The 17,843-nt window shown below is 47.1% G+C and overlaps 1 protein-coding gene and 2 pseudogenes across 1 annotated transcript in view; all 3 read right to left on the bottom strand.

Annotated features, from left to right (window-relative positions):
* Positions 1-17,843, bottom strand: part of LOC143962780 (uncharacterized) — a 459,151-nt gene that overhangs the window by 251,967 nt on the left and 189,341 nt on the right. Inside the window, exon 4 of the mRNA XM_077472215.1 lies at positions 1,668-1,818. Coding sequence (XP_077328341.1) covers positions 1,795-1,818 — 24 coding nt within the window. The 3' untranslated portion in view covers positions 1,668-1,794. The remainder of the gene's footprint in view (positions 1-1,667; positions 1,819-17,843) is intronic.
* Positions 7,157-7,275, bottom strand: LOC143964558 (5S ribosomal RNA; annotated as a pseudogene).
* LOC143965512 (5S ribosomal RNA) lies at positions 7,383-7,501 on the bottom strand (annotated as a pseudogene).

Below are 17,843 nucleotides of genomic sequence, written 5' to 3'. Positions count from 1 at the left end.
AGAGGTGAGATGCAGGGTCTTATTGACCCCATATCTCACTGTAAAGAGGACCTGTTATGCCATATTCCTATTACAAGGGATGTTTACATTCCTTGTAATAGGAATAAAAGTGATCAAAAAATTTTTTTTTGGGGAAAAAAAGTCAAACTAGAATAAATAAAGTAAAATGAACAATAACATTTTTTTTTTTAAAGCGCCCCTGTCCCCATGTGCTCGCATGCAGAAGCGAACACATACGTAAGTCCCGCCCACATATGAAAACGGTGTTCAAACCACACATGTGAGGTATCGCTGCGAACGTTAGAGCGAGAGCAATAATTCTAGCCCTAGACCTCCTCTGTAACTCAAAACATATAACCAGTAAAAAAAAATCAAAATCATCGCCTATGGGGATTTTTAAGTAGAGATGTTTGGCGCCATTCCACGAGCGTGTGCAATTTTGAAGAGTGACATGTTAGGTATCTATTTACTCAGCGTAACTTCATCTTTACCATTATGCAAAAATTGGGCTAACTTTACTGTGTTTTTTTTTTAAGCAAAAAACTGTTTTTAAAAATAAAAAAAAGCATTTGAAAAAATACAGTGCGAGATAAAAAGTTGCAACGACCACCATTGTATTCTCCAGGGTGTTTGCTAAAAAACATATATAATGTTTTGGGATTCTTTGTAATTTTCTAGCAAATAAATGATGATTTTTACATGTAGGAGAGAAATGTCAGAATTGTCCTGGGTGCTCCAGAACGCCTGATGGAGCTCCCTGCATGTTGGGCCTCTGTATGTCGCCACACTGTGTAAAAGTCTCACACATGTGGTATCGCCGTACTCGGGAGTAACAGCAGAATGTGTTTTGGGGTGTAATTTGTGGTATGCATATGCTGTGTGTGAGAAATAAACTGATAATATGACAATTTTGTGAGAAAAAAAAAAAAACTAAAAAAAATCTTGGTTTTGCAAAGAATTGTGGGAAAAAATGGCAACTTAAAAAAAACTCATCATGCCTCTTACTAAATACCTTGGAATGTCTTCTTTCCAAAAAGGGGTCATTTGGGGGATATTTGTACTTTTCTGGCATGTTAGGGTCTCAAGAATTCAAATAGGCTGTCAGTACTTCAGGTGTGATCAATTTTCAGATATTGGCACCATAGCTTGTGGACTCTATAACTTTCACAAAGACCAAATAATATCCACCAATTTGTACTTATTTTTACCAAAGATATGCAGTAGTATAAATTTTGGCCAAAATTTATGAAGAAAAAATTACTAATCTGCTAAATTTTATAACAGAAACAAATAAAAATCCATTTTTTTACAGAATTTTCTGTATTTTTTCTTTTATAGCACAAAAAAAAAAAAACGAGTGGTGATTAAATACCACCAAAAGAAAGCTCTATTTGTGTGAAAAAAAGGACAAAAATTTCATATAGGTCCAGTGTTGCATGACTGATTAATTGTCATTCAAAATGTGAGAGCACCGAAAGCTGAAAATTGGTCTGGTTATTAAGGGTGTTTAAGTGCCCAGTGGTCAAGTGGTTAACCACTCTTTTGATCAACTCTGTAACTTGTTACACCTCTGCCTTTTCGCGATCCGTGCAGGCTTGAAAACAGTCTTTACAGATCAGTTTATCTGTCATCGGGGATGCACAACACGCCCTACATTCCCTTTTTACCTGCCTGGGAGGGCTAGCTGACCGATGCCTTTTGGATCTTGCTCTTTCCTTAGAATGATGAGAGCTAGTTGAGCGGCTGTGCGCCGAACTTGGGCGTGTGCGTCCGTTGTGATGACCAGATGTCTGATTAGACGTTCTCTTGTGTATAGGGCTGAAACGAAAGTAATAGTGCAAGACACTCTTTTAGTCTGGGATAAACACAAAAAAAACGAAAAAAAAAAAATAAACATGAGGTACAAACCCTTACCTAAGAAAGGAAGGGTCTTGGTCTAGCAGCGGCTGACTCATAATCGCAGGGCAGGCAAGGGCAGAAAGCGACTGGACAAAATACTAAAGAAAGCACAATAGAATCCCATGAAACCCCCTGGCCATACACCCCCCCCTGATTATATATATATCATAGTTGCCAACTATCCCGAATTTCCCGGGACATTCCCAGGATTAGTACATTTGTCCCGAATTTATTTTGTCCCGGGAAATTCGGTTTGTCCCAGGAAATTGAATTTCCCATTTTTTTTGCCGCCGGCCGCTAGAGGTCTATGGGAGGACAATGTCTCCGCCGGCCGCCATTTTTAAGAAGACCAGAAGTTGGTCTACACCTGTGGCGCCGCCCACCCCCGCTGCCAGTGTGTGTGTGTGTGTATCAGTGTAAAGTGCAGTGGGCGGCGCCACAGTTAAATGTCTCCACACGGCAACGGCGGCATGTCGGGGCCCAGTCTGTCACTGTGGATGTTGGAGCGGGGGCCAGTCGGATGTCGGGGGCCAGTCATGGTATGTGGATGTCGGGGGCCAGTCTGTGGATGTCGAGGGCCAGTCTGTGAATGTGGGGGCCAGTCTGTGGATTTTGGGGGCCAGTCTGTGGATGTTAGGGGCCAGTCTGTGGATGTGGGGGCTAGTCTGTGGATGTCGGGGGCCAGTCTGTGGATGTCGGGGGCCAGTCTGTGGATGTTTGGGGCCAGTGGTATGTCGGGAGCCAGTCTGGAGATGTGGGGGCCGGCCTGTGGAGTATGTGGGGGCAGGTCTGTGCAGGATGTGGGGGGGCGGTCTGTGGATGTGGGGGGGGGCGGTCTGTGGATGTCAGAGGGGCACCAGATGTAAGGAGGGGCTCCGCTGATGGACACAGATGTGAGGAAGGTACCTCTGATGGGGCACCTGATATAAGGACAGACTCCGCTTGGGACAGCTGATGGCATCTGGTGGCAGGCAACATGGCTAGTGACGCGCTCATGGCTCCCACTGATTCAGCATTATGGTGAGTTGAATGATTTCATTTCATGTTACAATGTAATAATAGAAATAATGCGCTTCAATCATCCTGACACCATAACAATCATGGCGCCGGGATGATTGAAGTGCCAACACCAGGTATTTGGAGTATCTTTATCTGCTGATTGTCAAACTCTGGAAAACACATATTGCTATTGTGGTGTAGGATCGGGGGGCTGCTGTCCCTCCTTTCCCTCCCCCCCCTCCGTTCCCTCTCCATCCAGCATTCATCTCAGACTCTAACCACACCCATTTGAGCCACACCCTATGTAAGCCACGCCCACTATTTATGTAAACCACACCCCCGTTTGCATGCCACACCCCCTAATTATACCACGGCTCCGCCTACTGCCAAAAAAGTGTCCGATTTTTTTTTTACAACGTTGGCAACTATGAGATATATATATATATATATATATATATATGTAAGCAGAACCGAATTCCAATGTAGGAAGTGGCTGCTGCCCCAAAAGACCCCGTAAGATACGTCCAAACACTATCCGTTAGGTATGAGGAAGAAAAAGGAGATGTTGTCATTTTTATAAGCTATTAACTATCCTGAGGGGAGGACTCCGGGGCGGAGCTATCACAGGTATGCTGCCATGGTGGCACCAGGAAAGTTTTATTTGTGGGGAAAAAATAAAAAAATAAAGGAAAAGGACAATATTTGGGCATGACGTCGTTCTTACTGTATGCAAATTTGCGTTCGTGGCTTATAGGTGTTACTTTTTTTTTTTTTTAGAACGGTTGGCTTTTTAGTGATAACAACCAAGCCGGCTAAAAGCCGTTCGAGAGGGGACGTCCAACCCCCCCTCCAGCCGCTCTTCCTGTCCCACTGGTAGACCTGAGCCACCAGTCGGCACGTCCGCCCCCCAAGCTGAGACCTGAACAAAGCCAGATCATTCCATTCTGAAGGAAGAAAGAAATGACTGCAGATCCACAACTTCCGATTGCCTTTTATATTGTTTCACAAAGATAACACCAAAGACACCAAACTATGGTCATGTGGACGCATTTCACACATACATCTTGTGCTCATTCCAGTCATCTGCAACGAGATATTGGTAACATTAAAAAACACAAGGAGGATGATATGGGGCTTTAGGCCTCAATTATTGCATTAACAACCTTTAAAACACAATGCACTCAATTGTAATATTGACAAGCTAGGCATTTTAAAACAATAAAATGCTTTCCAGAAAAGCCCGGCGCCGCAGGGGTTAACAAAACCCTGTAGGCAGAGGGCTGGCATGACTGTGTGAACAGTGCATGTCAGCCCTGCATGATAGGGGGCGGGGGATTGGCCGAGGGGAGTAGGGTGGGAGTTACTCAGTGCAGAGAAGTTGATCCCGCCCCCTCCACGAGGCAGCATTCAAGAAAAAAGTTTGTATGGGACAGCAGCATGGCAGCCATAGAGGAGCTGATTGCAAAGGTTAGAGAGGAGGCAGCCACTCGGGGGGAGGCATGGGTGCAGGAGACACTGGGGGTTTTGCTGGGGCAGCCGGGGGGGACATCCACGGACGGAGGGGGGGGTGGGGGGGTGAGGGGGGGCCCACGGAGGTCACGGCCCCCATCCAGGTTTTCACCTGAACCCCCCAGGAGAGGGAGGGCTGATGCCAGCAGTCCGGGGAGGGCTCCAACGGGCCCCCCGGCGAAAAGAGCCACCAGGACTGGAGGGGGGAGACTGAGGAGCCCATCCCCAAGGAGGCTGGGACAGAGGAGCAGGCCGGAAGGGGGATCTACTGGAGCCTCTGGGCCCCATAGGAGAGCAGTAGGAGCGGATGCAGCCCCCCCACCCAGCGTGGAACACGCAGGGTTAGGACCTCAGCGGGGGAGATCTCAGGCTACGGGGGTGGGTCCACCCCCCCCAGGGCTAGCATCGCCAGGTCGGGTGAGGAGGGCCGGAGACTGGCGTCGGCGATTGGTGGTCGATCGGACGGGGCTGAGGTGGTCCGCACTGGCCCTTCAAAGGCAACGCAAAAATCCACTGGCGGGTACGCAGCACGGCGGCAGGCCAGGTCGGCTGTTTTACCCTCGGCAGCCAGGGCCGTGTCCCCTGGTGGGCTGTCTGGAGAGGATGCGCTGATGTCCGGTCACAGGTCGGAGGGTGAGGTGTCCGGATCGGAGGAGGAGGTTCCGAGAAGTCCAATCCCTGCTAGGGTGTCCGAGAGATCGGCTGGTGGGATCGCTCCTGTGCAGCCCGGTGAGTACCCTTTAAGTTTACCTATTGGTGGGGGGATTGTTTTGGCGGGTGCCGGTGGTGCTGTGAGTGCGGGTACACAGGAGGTGGTGGAGCAGGGGAGTTTGAGGACAGGTAGGGCTGTCAGGGCAGAGAGTGGGCTGTTGGGTTTTCTGGCTGGGATCAAGGAGCTGGTGGGCAGGTTTGAGCACCAGGAGAGGGCTGCTGCTGGCCCGGCGGCGGCGTGGGTCCCTTCTGGCGGGGTGTCCGGGGGTGTCGCAAAAGGCACGGAAGTGGTGGTCCCGGCAGTGGCTGGGCCCGCGGGGCAGGAGCCGCCAGTGCCCATTAAGGCATCGAGCGGGAGCGAGTCCTCTACTAGACAAGACATTGTGCGTTTGGCGGACTCTTCGAAATGCAAGGTGTATGTCTGCTTTGAAGGGCCGTTGGGGGCTCATTTGAAGCCAGAGGTACGGGAGAAAATATGGAAGGGTGAGTATGTGGAGATATTTTCACTACTACCACTAGAGAAGTTCAACCTGGACAGGGTCAAGCTGGATGATACTAAAAAAGACGACGAGGAGAAGCGGCGGTACAGACTGATACAGAGGACCTTTGCGAATTGGATGCAAGCATTCGCCATCATGGCGAGTGTGATTGGTGAAAAGAACGCTGAGCATTGTTCGGCTCTTTTCTGTTACATGGACTCGGTTGGGGAAGCTTACCGAGTGTACGGGGGAACCGCGTGGCTGAGATACGATGAACAGTTTTGCCAGCGGAGAGAGGTGCGGCCGTCGCTGAGATGGGACCACAAGGGCATTAGTCTGTGGATGCGCCCGATGACGTCGGCGAGGGCACTGGGGCAGCTTTTTCAGGGGGGGGGCGGTGGATCTTCCGCTCCCGGACAATCGGCCAGTAGAAAGAAGGGAACGTGTCGGCAGTTCAACGAGGGATCCTGTAAGTTCGGCGGATCCTGTCGGTACAAGCACGAGTGTTCTGGCTGCGGGGGAACGCACCCGTTGTCACGCTGTTTTAAACAGGGCAGGAACAGATCTGGAGATGCTGCGCAAAAGAGGGAGGACGCCAGTGATGGTGGAAAGGATGCGACCGTTTCTCAGTAGGTATCCGGATAGGAAGGCAGCACGCCTCTTGGAGGAGGGTTTCACAGAGGGGTTTCGGATACCGGGTAGGTTAGAGGTACCGCGGAACCTGAAGTCGGCCTTGCTGCATCCTGACGTGGTTTCTATGAAGCTGCGTAAGGAGGTAGAGTTGGGACGGATGGGAGGCCCTTTTCTGGTGGCACCTTTCCCTGATCTTGTGGTTTCTCCTTTGGGGGTGGTTCCAAAGAAGGAACCGCAGAAATTTCGGCTAATTCACCACTTGTCTTTTCCGAAAGGGGGGTCGGTCAATGATGCCATTGATCCTGAGGAGTGTACAGTTAGCTACACGTCCTTTGATGCAGCGGTGAGTTGGGTCCACCGATATGGGCGGGAGGCGCTGATGGTGAAAACAGACATTGAGTCAGCTTTTCGGTTGCTCCCCGTCCATCTCGAAAGTTTTCGGTTGTTGGGGTGTCATTGGGATAACATGTTTTATGTTGACCGTTGCCTCCCCATGGGGTGCTCCATTTAATGCGTGGTGTTTGAAACATTTAGCTCATTTGTGGAATGGGTGGTGCAGGATGTCGCAGGGCTGAACTCTGTTATCCATTATTTGGATGACTTTCTCTGCGTGGGTCCGCCGGATTCCAGAGTGTGCGGGGTGTTGCTGGCGACGCTGGAACACGTAGCGGAACGGTTCGGCATCCCGTTGGCACCCGACAAGACGGAAGGGCCCAGGAAGGTCATCACCTTTCTGGGTATTGTGTTGGATTCTGAAGCGATGGAATGCAGGTTGCCGGAGGACAAGCTTGTGGATCTGAAAACCGTCAGGGTGATGTGGCCGTAGGAAATTTTGTTGGCCACTCTCACCCCTCTTGACAAACCCCAAGATGGTCACCTCGGCAAAAAAAAAAACAGGTCGTCGACGCCAACAACATATTATAAAAAGCCTACGGCACCTTGTACTCCCAAGCGGTCTCCCACCCAGGTACTAACCAGACCCAACCCTGCTTAGCATCCGAGATCAGACAAGATCGTGTGCATTCAGGGTGATGTGGCCATAGGCAATCTTGCTGGCCAATCTCAACCCTCTTGACAAATGCCAAGATGGTCACCTCGGCAAACAAGCAGAAAAATGAAACAGGTCGTCGACGCCAACAACATATTAAAAAAAGCCTACGGCACCTGGTATTCCCAGGAGGTCTCCCATCCAGGTACTAACATGGCCTGACCCTGCTTAGAATCCGAGATCAGATGATATCTAGCGGATTCAGGGTGATGTGGCCTTAGGCGATCTTGCTTGCCACTCTCAACCTTCTTGACAAACACCAAGATGGTCACCTCGGCAAACAAGCAGAAAAATAAAACAGGTCTTCGACGCCGACTATACATTAAAAAAAGCCTGCGGCACCTGGTATTCCTGGTGCCACCTGGTGATGTGGCACCGGCTCTAGTAGAGCAGCCATTTACTATTTACAATGCCTATGAAATCTGCTCTGTTGGGACCACAGAGCATATGCGCAAGGGGAAATCACTGGCAATGCATTCTACACTGCTCCAAGGTGGGCATACTAATGAGCAGCAAACGGGTAGTTAACAGCATTATATACAAACAATGCTACAGTGGGCTTGGGAGGGGGTCCCGTCTAAATCCTGCTCTAGCAAATGGGCAGCAAGTGATATCTATGTGCATTGTGCCTGAACCCTACTCTGTTTTTGCTTGCTACTGGCTACACTATACATGGACATTAATGAATAGTTTTCATTGAAAACTTTCATATGGGGGCGCATGCGCGCGATCGCGGGAGATGGCAGCCTAATCCCCGTGCTCCGCGCCACCGGCCGCTTCACCTTCGGCCAATAGAGCACTACTGCCGAACCACCGCAGACAGCATAGCTCCTGGAACGGCGGAGAGCACCGGGCACCCGTGGATATGCACCGTTCGCAAGAACACAAACTTAAATTCCCTAAACAGCCTAAAATAGGGACAAGATGGCGCCCGAACCTTCGGAGCCAGAAGATGATACTACCAGGCTCTCTGCAGCTCCTCCAGCTTCCCCCACGGACAGCCTGCTGCAATATCCCTCGGATCTGGTAAGCCCTGATAATCAGCAAGAAGATGACATGCTGGTAAAATTCCGCTCCATAGTGCGGGATGAGATTACTATAGCCTCACGCAAGCTCTCCTCAGACCTCATGCGGGGCCTTAAAGAACTAGGCCACCGCACAATCCAACTACAACAGCGCATGGACTTAACTACTACAGTTCTTGAGGGCCATGAGGAGGAAGTTGACAAATTGCATGCTGAGCTGGATGTGCTGCGTGATAAATTAGAAGATTCTGAAAATAGGGCCCGCAGAGACAATCTGAGGCTCCGAGGACTTCCTGAAGTTATCACTGATTTGCAAGGCACGGTCACGGCTCTTTTTCAGGAGTTGGCCCCAGAGATCCCACTTGAACGTCTCGAATTTGATCGTATCCATCGATCCTTGGCGCCCAAACCTACCGATGGACCACCTAGGGATGTTATTATCAAGCTTCATTTTTATCGCACCAAAGAAAGACTTTTGCAGGCAGCAAGAGATCGCCCGGAAATTTCTTTCCAAAATCATTCTTTGCAATTGTTCTCTGATCTCTCTCTGGTTACAATTGCCAAGCGGAGAACCCTGAAACCTTACCTTCAAGTTTTGCAATCCAACGGTATTAAATACAGATGGGGTTTTCCTTTCAAACTTTCCTTTTTCTACCAAGGTCGCCACGTCCAAGCTTCTTCTGTGTCTGATCTGAAACGCCACTTCCAATAACTTTACCTGGATCTCCCTGCATCTCAAGAAGGCCCCTCTACTCTGCATCCACAGAGGTCTCAGCCTCTCCGCGGTCCTTCGCAAGTCCCCAGACAGGGCTCCCAGGCCCTTCGTTCACTTCAAGCCCAGCGCTTCCAGGTAGCTTCTAATGGATGAAAACCTGAACTACTTCTGACTGGAACTGTTGTCTCCCTCGGGTCCAGTATCCCGTAGAGGCTCTTTGGAGCCGTACTGATGGTAACCTTTTTTCTTGGGGGGTATACTTATTATTTTATCTGTTCGTTTTTTTTTTCCCCCTACTGGTTATGGACCGCGTGTGTTTTTTTTTTTTTGTTTTTTTTTTGGGTGGGGGATCCCTTGAGGACCCCACCAATTTCAGGTTTGACTTGGGAGCTAGTGTCTACTCCCACTACGTTGGTAATATATGTTTACTGGTATTATGTGTGCTCATGTTGTTTTTGTTTTTTTTCTATGGTTTATAGATAATATAGGCCGAAGGGGTCCGGTGGACCACTGCGCCCCTAAGGAGTCAATACTTGTCTGGGACTATGGTCCCAGCCAACCACCGACCTTTTAGTGGGCTGTCGGACCCACGTTTGTTCGCACTAATGTTTAGCCCACGATTAATACACCGGGATTTTCCCGGCTTTATTGTGCTTGTTCTTTCTTTCCTCTTCTACTGCTTACCTCTTCTCCCTTTCCATCCCTCTTTTTATTTGCTCTTCTTCAGGTCCTTTGGGGTCGTGCCCGCTGCCATGTATATGATGTCTAATACCCCCTGACGATGACTTTGCATTGGTTATCCCTGAATGTTCAGGGCATGAATACCCCACAAAAAAGGGTAAAGATATTTAAATACCTTAAAAAACAGCGTATACATGTAGTATGTTTGCAAGAAACCCATTTCTCCTCTTCCTCTAGCCCTAAGTACTTTGACGCCCAATACCCCCAGGTATTTTTAGCTAATGGACCGACCAAACAGAGGGGAGTGCTGATAGCTTTTCATAAGTCTGCCCCTTTCAAATGTACTAAACAAATAGCTGACCCCGACGGTAGGTATCTCTTGTTGGTAGGATCAATTCAGGATGTTGAGGTAACTGTGATGACGTATTATGCTCCTAACTCCAACCCGGGCCCTTTTTTATCGCACGTTTGTTCTCTTTTGTTATCTCACCAAATGGGGACCTTGCTTTTAGCCGGGGATTCAAATGTTGCCCTTGATCCAAGATTGGACAAATATCCATCGGAATGTTTGGTTGCGACATCCGCTGCTAAAACTTTTTCCCATTCCCTACGTTCCCATGATTTAGTAGACTTGTGGAGGGAATTTCACCCAACGAGTAGAGATTTTACGTACTATTCCCATCCACACCATTCCTATTCTAGAATAGACCACATGATAATGCTCAGAAAACACCTCCCACTGATAGAATCCGTCTCTATTTTGGCGGCTCCCTGGACGGATCATGACCCAATACTGGTGGTCTGTCGGTCCTTAGTACATAACCCCCACAGATCCGCATGGATTATGAATGACTCCTTATTGGCACTCCCAGATATTAGGGAAGATCTTCTTAGAGCTTCCGAGGAATACTTTCGTATTAATTCTCAAACCGTCTCCTCCCCGGTGACCCTCTGGGAAGCCTATAAGGCCGTGCTTCGGGGGCACATTATACAGATAGCATCTAAACGGAAAAAAGAGAGGCTAAAACTGCAAGCGATGTTAGAATCCCGGTTCGAGACCATTTCCACATCTTTTAAACAATCCCCCACCCCAAATAATCGTAGGCTTCTGGACCAGGCTCGTATGGAATTGGACCTTAGCCTCACAGACCAGGCGGAGCGTGTGCTCCGCTGGTCTAGACAACATTGGTACGTTAAAGCGAACAAACCTAACGCGATGTTGGCTAAAAGGCTACGGACTTTTAACCCCAAACCTTCCCCTATTACCCTACGCACTCGACACAATGTGCTCACCAGCAATCCAATCCGTATACTAGAAGAATTCCGGTACAGACTCTCTAAGCTATATTCTGCTCTTGACTCAGGTAGTGAGCGAGCTCGGGCAGATTTTCTGCAACACATCTCGCTCCCGACCTTGTCTGAGACACACAGGGAGCTTATGGACCGTGACATACAAGAATCTGAGGTGAAACAATGTATTAGGGATTTAAAGGTTGGTAAGAAGCCTGGTCCAGATGGCTTCACAGCCCTCTATTATAGAAAGATGGTGGATGCAATAACTTCTCCTCTGACCAACATGTTAAATGCAGTTAAAAACGGACAAAAACTAACACAATTCTTTTCTTCCCCGTTTAATTAAGAAGGACCAGGTGGGGTTCGTCCCCATGAGACAAGCAGGGGATGCCATCAGGAGAATCATTGAATTACAGTTTGTAGCTCGTAACCGCTGTTTGGAGACTATGCTTTTATCTCTGGATGTGAATAAGGCCTTTGACACTCTATCCTGGCCTTACCTTATGTCAGTGCTCCGCCATTATGGATTTGGTGCCCCGTTTATGCGGTGGTTGGAGGCCCTATATGATGCCCCTCAAGCTAAAATAAAATATTATGGATTTGAATCTCCTGTTTTTCCCATACGGAGGGGTACTCGGCAGGGCTGTCCGCTCTCACCCCTATTGTTTATCTTGGCCTTGGAGCCGCTGGCCGAGGCGATTCGCTCACATCCAGACATAAAAGGCATTCCGATTGCTGGTTTTGAGCACAAAATGTCATTATTTGCAGATGATATCCTATTGACACTGACGTCTCCTAGAGTCTCCTTACCCAACCTATTCTCCCTATTGGACTCCTTTGCATCTTTCTCTGGTCTACGAGTCAATCCCACTAAATCAAAAGCTATGTCGGTAAATCTCCCTCTATCAGAATTGGCCTCCTTGAAAATGAATTTCTCTTTTCAGTGGCTCCCCTCGCTGCCCTATTTAGGGATACGTCTTACTCCTACCTATGAGGGCTTGTACCAGGCAAATTTTCCCCCTCTATTTAGGAAACTTACTGACTCGTTATCTTCTTGGACTCACCTTCCGCTCTCCTGGTTCGGCAGAATAGTCGCGGTATGCATGACTTATCTCCCAAAATTATTGTACTTTTTTCGAGTGTTACCGGTGCGGGTAGCTTCCCATATCCTCCGACTTCATCAAAAGAGATTGCTAAAATTTATATGGAGCTCCTCTAGGCCCCGAATTCATAAGCAAATAATGTACGCTCGTCGAATTAATGGAGGCTTCTCGGTCCCTAACCTTCAAGCCTATTATGCTCCCGCGACCGTGGCTCCCTTGGCCCACCTTCACGACACTTATCAAATGCCTTTGTGGGCTACCATGGACCTTGTTGATTCTCATCCTATTCCTATCTCCTCAATACCATGGTTGCCCCCAAAGGATCGCCCAAGTGGGTTTGGGCCTTGTATGACTCACTCCCTCCGGGTCTGGGATTCTGTCAAATACTCGGCGGGATTACTGTCCCCCCATCTGCCAATATTACGTCTTGTTCATTGCCCTTTGTTGCCTCCTAGCTGCTAAAATCCTAGGCAATTCTCCTGGTGGGTGGATAATGGTTTTACGGATGTCCATTCTCTGCTCACCCCAATGAGAGTGCTTACATTTGACTCCCTGAGATCTTCCCATGATATCCCCCTTAGAGAGCATTACAGTTACCTTCAACTCAAGCATTTTATTCAACAGCTTCTCAAAGCTCTTCCTACCCCGTACGTATTGACCCCTTTTGAACGTGTCTGTAGGTCCCAACCTCATTCCTCCGGACTAATATCTTTGATTTATTCCTTTATTACTACTTTTAAGAAACCCCCCGTTAGGAAGTATCATCTTCAATGGGAAACGGACCTGGGCAGGAGGTTGGATGTAGAGGACTGGCAGACCATGACATTGTCCCTTATGAAAAGTTCCAGGAATGTGTCCATCCTCGAGAATGCATATAACGTTTTTTACAGGTGGTATTATACGCCATCCAGGATAGCTCGCTTTATCCCCTCCTACTCACCCAATTGCTTTCGGGGCTGTGCAAGTGCAGGCACCATGGCCCATATTTGGTGGTCATGCCCTAAGGCCTGTAGATTATGGATTAGGGTTTATACCCTACTGCGTAATATGCTCCACTCTAATTTTAGAAGGGACCCCTTCGTAGCCGTTTTATGTAAACCTATCCCAGAACTTTTTCGCCCGGAGAGGCAGCTAGCCCAGCATCTTTTTAGTGCCACTAAGATTACCATTGCAAGAGCGTGGAAAACTCCAACACTTAGCTTTCAAGCTGTTAAAAACCGCATGAACGATATAATGATTAACGAAAAACTGACATCATTTACCTCTGACACCCATGCCAAATTCCTCAGAGTGTGGCAACCATGGATAACTTATATCCGGCCCTCTAGGTTTAATGACCAACTTCTTTCAATCTAAGGGCGCATGGGCGCGGCCCCGGAGGACCTCTTCCACCTCTTCCCCTTCTCTTTTCTTTCTTCTTTTCCCCCCTTTTTCTTTGCTTTTTACCTTTTTCTTTACTCCCTCTTTGTGGGTACTCTTACCCACGGTCTGTATTCTATCTATTCATCTTTTTTTTTCTATTTGTCCTTTTTGGTGACTCCCATTTAGAGGAGTCGACATGTGGTTGAAGATTATACTGATATGAGATATTTTGAAGATGAGATGGCTCATCTTAGAGAGGAAAATTCCATTTTCTTTTTATCTTTATTTTTTTCCACCGCTCCTTCTATATGTCTGTTTAGCAGCACAGCCCGGCACCTATGTGTCTTTATATCAATATTTTTGATGTTACCTGAGCTAGGCTGCACTATATATGGCCTTTTTGAGACGCAATTGAATTTACAATATGATTATCTGTTTATACTGGGCCTTTGTTTTTTTTTGTTTTTTTTCTCTTCTTTTGCTACCTTTATTGTCTTGTGGAACATTATAACACTTATGTATCCTCCCCTCATCGAGACATTCGTTTCTTTTTCCCTCATTTTTCTGTCTGATGTCTCAGTCACATGTCTGAATTGCTATGTTATGCTTCATTTTCAATAAAATATTTGTAAAAGAAAACTTTCATATGGTTTAAATTATGGACGTTTAAACCTATTTGTGTGGGAATGGCATGTGTCATACCTTTTCCACTATGGGGAGAAGACATCTTGACCCAGTCCCTAAAGTCTGAACCAAGAATAGGGCACGTTGATTTTGGCCTGGCCAAAGTTTGTTGGCTGTAGTATGGTGCCCTCATACTCTAACCAAGAAAAGCTAAGAACCATTCCAAGATCAAAACACCGAATTCCCAGGAAGAAAGGATGAACAGTTAGAATAGGATCTGCCATTCGCTTCATAAGCCATAACCAAACATTTGGACTGCCTGCCATGTTGCCCTGGAAGCAGTTGGAAGAGAGACTGAATCAGATCTAGCCCGGCCTTCTCAGAGGAATGAGCACTCTTCCACCAGTCCAGCACGAACTGAGATTGACCCAGTCCCTCAGCCTTCTACTTCAGAACAACCTAGCAACCAGACTAGAGGCTTAATTATAGCCTACAAGTGAAATGTAAGATGGTCTAACACTTAGTAAATTCAAATTTACATGGGCTGGTCGCCTGGCAGCTTTCAAAATGATGACCTTACCAAAATTATTATATCAACTCAGGTCCCTTCCAATATGTATCCCTAAATACTACTTTAAATCCTTACAAAGCAGTTTGGGAAAATATCTATGGAATGGCAAAAAATCCCGTTGCGCATACCATATACTAATTAAACATAGAAATATAGGTGGTGCAACCGTACCTGATCTACAGGATTATTATGACGCAACTCTTTTGACCCAATTGCAAGAATGGTTCTTGCCTACTCCTAAAACTTTATGGGGACAAATTGAGAAAGACATCACACGACAGCCTAATATGCAATTCTGGTTACTTAGTAGGAAAATTAAGTCCACAATTACAGCTCAATACCCACCAACGATGAAAGCGACGCTACACTCTTGGCAGAGAATCATCACATACAAATGGGATAAAACTCCAATCACTGGGTTAAACCCTCCTCTAACAATCATACCAACATTAATTCCTGGTGTACAAATACACGACTGGAATTTGGGTCGGGATATCAAACTTGGTTCCTTCTTCCAACAGGGCTCATTAAAGTCTTTTTCTCAGTTAAGTAATGAATTACAGCTTCCTAGCAAAATTCAAGGGGAACTCGTCACCTAATTGCTGGAGAAATTGTACCCAATTGGGGACCCTATTTCATATTATGTGGGACTGCCCAAGCTTACATAACTACTGGCAGGCAATCTCCCATTTACTCACTTCCGTAACAGGTATTGTCCTTCAACTTTAACCAGAACTAGCCATTCTGAATATGAATTTACATACGATTCCCAAACAATATCGTAAAGTAGTAACACATATACTTTTAGCTGCAAGACTATCCATAACTAGAAAATGGAAAACTGACTCTCTTCCTACTGTGACAGAAGTTATAGAATTAACCCAACTTCACCACTCCTACGAATTGTTATTTCCTAATGACAAATCCCTATATATTAAGGAATAGGGATGAGCCGAACACCCCCCGGTTCGGTTCGCACCAGAACTTTCGAACGGACCCCAAATTCGTACGAACGTTAGAACCCCATTGAAGTCTATGGGACTTGAACGTTCGAAATTAAAAGTGCTAATTTTAACGGCTAATATGCAAGATACTGTCCTAAAAAGGGTTTGGGGACCTGGCTCCTGCCCCAGGGGACATGGGTCAATGCAAGAAAAAATGTTTTAAAAACGGCCGTTTTGGCGGGAGCACTGATTTTAATGACGATTAAAGTGGAAAAAAAAGTGAAATATTCCTTTAAATATGGTGCCTGGGGGGTGTCTGTAGTATGCCTGTGAAGTGCCACGTGTTTCCCGTGTTTAGAACAGTCCCTAGCACACAATGACATTTAACGGAAATAACGTCATTTAAAGCTGCTTGCGGTTTTAATGTTATATCTGGTTCCTGCAATATGGTTGAAAATCATTGAGAAAAATGGCATGGATAGCCCTCCCTGACCATTACCAGCCCCTTTGGGTCTTGTATGCATATTAAGGGGAACCCCATACCCATATTAAAAAAAGGAAATGCGCGTGGCCCCCAGGCCGTATATACTCAGAACAGCAGTATACAGGCGGTGCAAACAAGACAGGGACTGTGTAGGTTTGTTGTGTTAAGTTGAATCTGTTTGTAATTTTCAACTGGTACATTTTTTAAGTGTAGCTCCAGTCAAAAAAAAAAATGTTAAGCTTTTTGGAAAACATAGGGAAGGGTTATCACCCCTGTATAATTTGTTTTGTCGTCCATCTTTTTTCATCTCACTTGCTGTTGTCTCCTTCCGTTTGCAAGTAGGAGATGTTTGTAAGTTGGATGTTTGAAAGTAGGGGCCTGCCCTATATGCTCTGCAGAAATGGCGGAACAAGGTGTTGGTTTTGCCACAACATTGTAAGCCCTCAAAGTGACTCTTGGTGGGCGCTGGAGCGCCCTGCTGTGAACGATTATATCAAGAATTGTAATTACATGCCATTGTTGAACAGTGGTAGAAAAATTGACCTTTGGTGGTTGTGGTGCTGGTGCCACAACACTATAAGTCCTCACAGTTACTCTGGGTGGGCACAGGAACGGGCCCTCCTGTGAAATATTATATCAAGAATTGTAATTACATGTCCCTGTTAAACAGGGGCAGAAAAATTGGGCCTTAGGCACTGGTGCTGGTGCCACGACACTGCAACCTCTCCCATATACTCTAGTTTTATTGCAGGAATTAGCCCTGCTGCAAAGCATTGCATCAAAAATTGTAATTAAACGCCCCTGTTAAACAGGGGCAGAAAAATTGGGCTTTAGGCACTGGTGCTGGTGCCACGACACTGCAACCTCTCCCATATACTCTAGTTTTATTGCAGGAATTAGCCCTGCTGCAAAGCATTGCATCAAAAATTGTACTTAAACGCCCCTGTTAAACAGGGGCAGAAAAATTGGGCTGATGGCATCACCCAGAAACAGAAATGTTCTTCCAACATATCATCGGAGGAGGAAGAGGATAGACAATCAACATAACAGGACAGTCACTCAGCATCAGCATAGGCAGTCTTGAAGGGATGTGATATTTCAAAAAAAATTATTCGGTTACATCAGCTTCAGGTGCTTGGTAGCTGTGGGTGATCCAAGACTGATTCATCTTGATGAAGGTCAATCGATCAACTGATTCGGTAGACAGCCGCACCCTGTGATCGGTAACAAAGCCACCAGCAGCACTGAAGGTGCGTTCCGAAAGAACGCTGGATGCAGGACAGGCCAGTAGCTCAATTGCATACTGTGCAAGCTCTGGCCAGTGATCCATCCTCAAGACCCAGTAAGGCAGAGGATTTTCGATGGAAAAGGTGTCCAAGTCTGACCTTGCCCCTAGGTATTCCTGCACCATGTAAATCAGACGCTAGTGATGGTTGCTGGAACTGATCATACCTTGGGGCTGCGGACTAAAAAATTGTCTGAAAGCATCAGTCAGACGGCCACCTTCTCCACCGCTCCTTCTGACCGATGCCTCAGCAACACGTTGTCCAGGACCAGGAGTTTGTAACCTCCCAGTCTCTGGGAACGCGTTGCACAGACCTTTCTGCAAGGCCTCCCGGAGATGTCTCATCCTCTGCTCCCTCTGCGATGGCAAGATAAGTTCGGCAACCTTACCCTTGTACCGTGGATCAAGGAGAGTGGCCAGCCAGTAATGGTCCCTCTCCTTGATCCGAAGAATACGAGGATCCTTCCGCAGGCTTTGC

Source organism: Lithobates pipiens, unplaced genomic scaffold (genome assembly GCF_037356315.1).
Source record: "Lithobates pipiens isolate NorthernLeopardFrog02 unplaced genomic scaffold, aLitPip1_a1.2 Scaffold_8, whole genome shotgun sequence".
NCBI classification, from domain to species: domain Eukaryota; kingdom Metazoa; phylum Chordata; class Amphibia; order Anura; family Ranidae; genus Lithobates; species Lithobates pipiens.
Note: the sequence above shows the minus strand (reverse complement) of the source record. Positions and strands in the feature narration are given on the sequence as shown.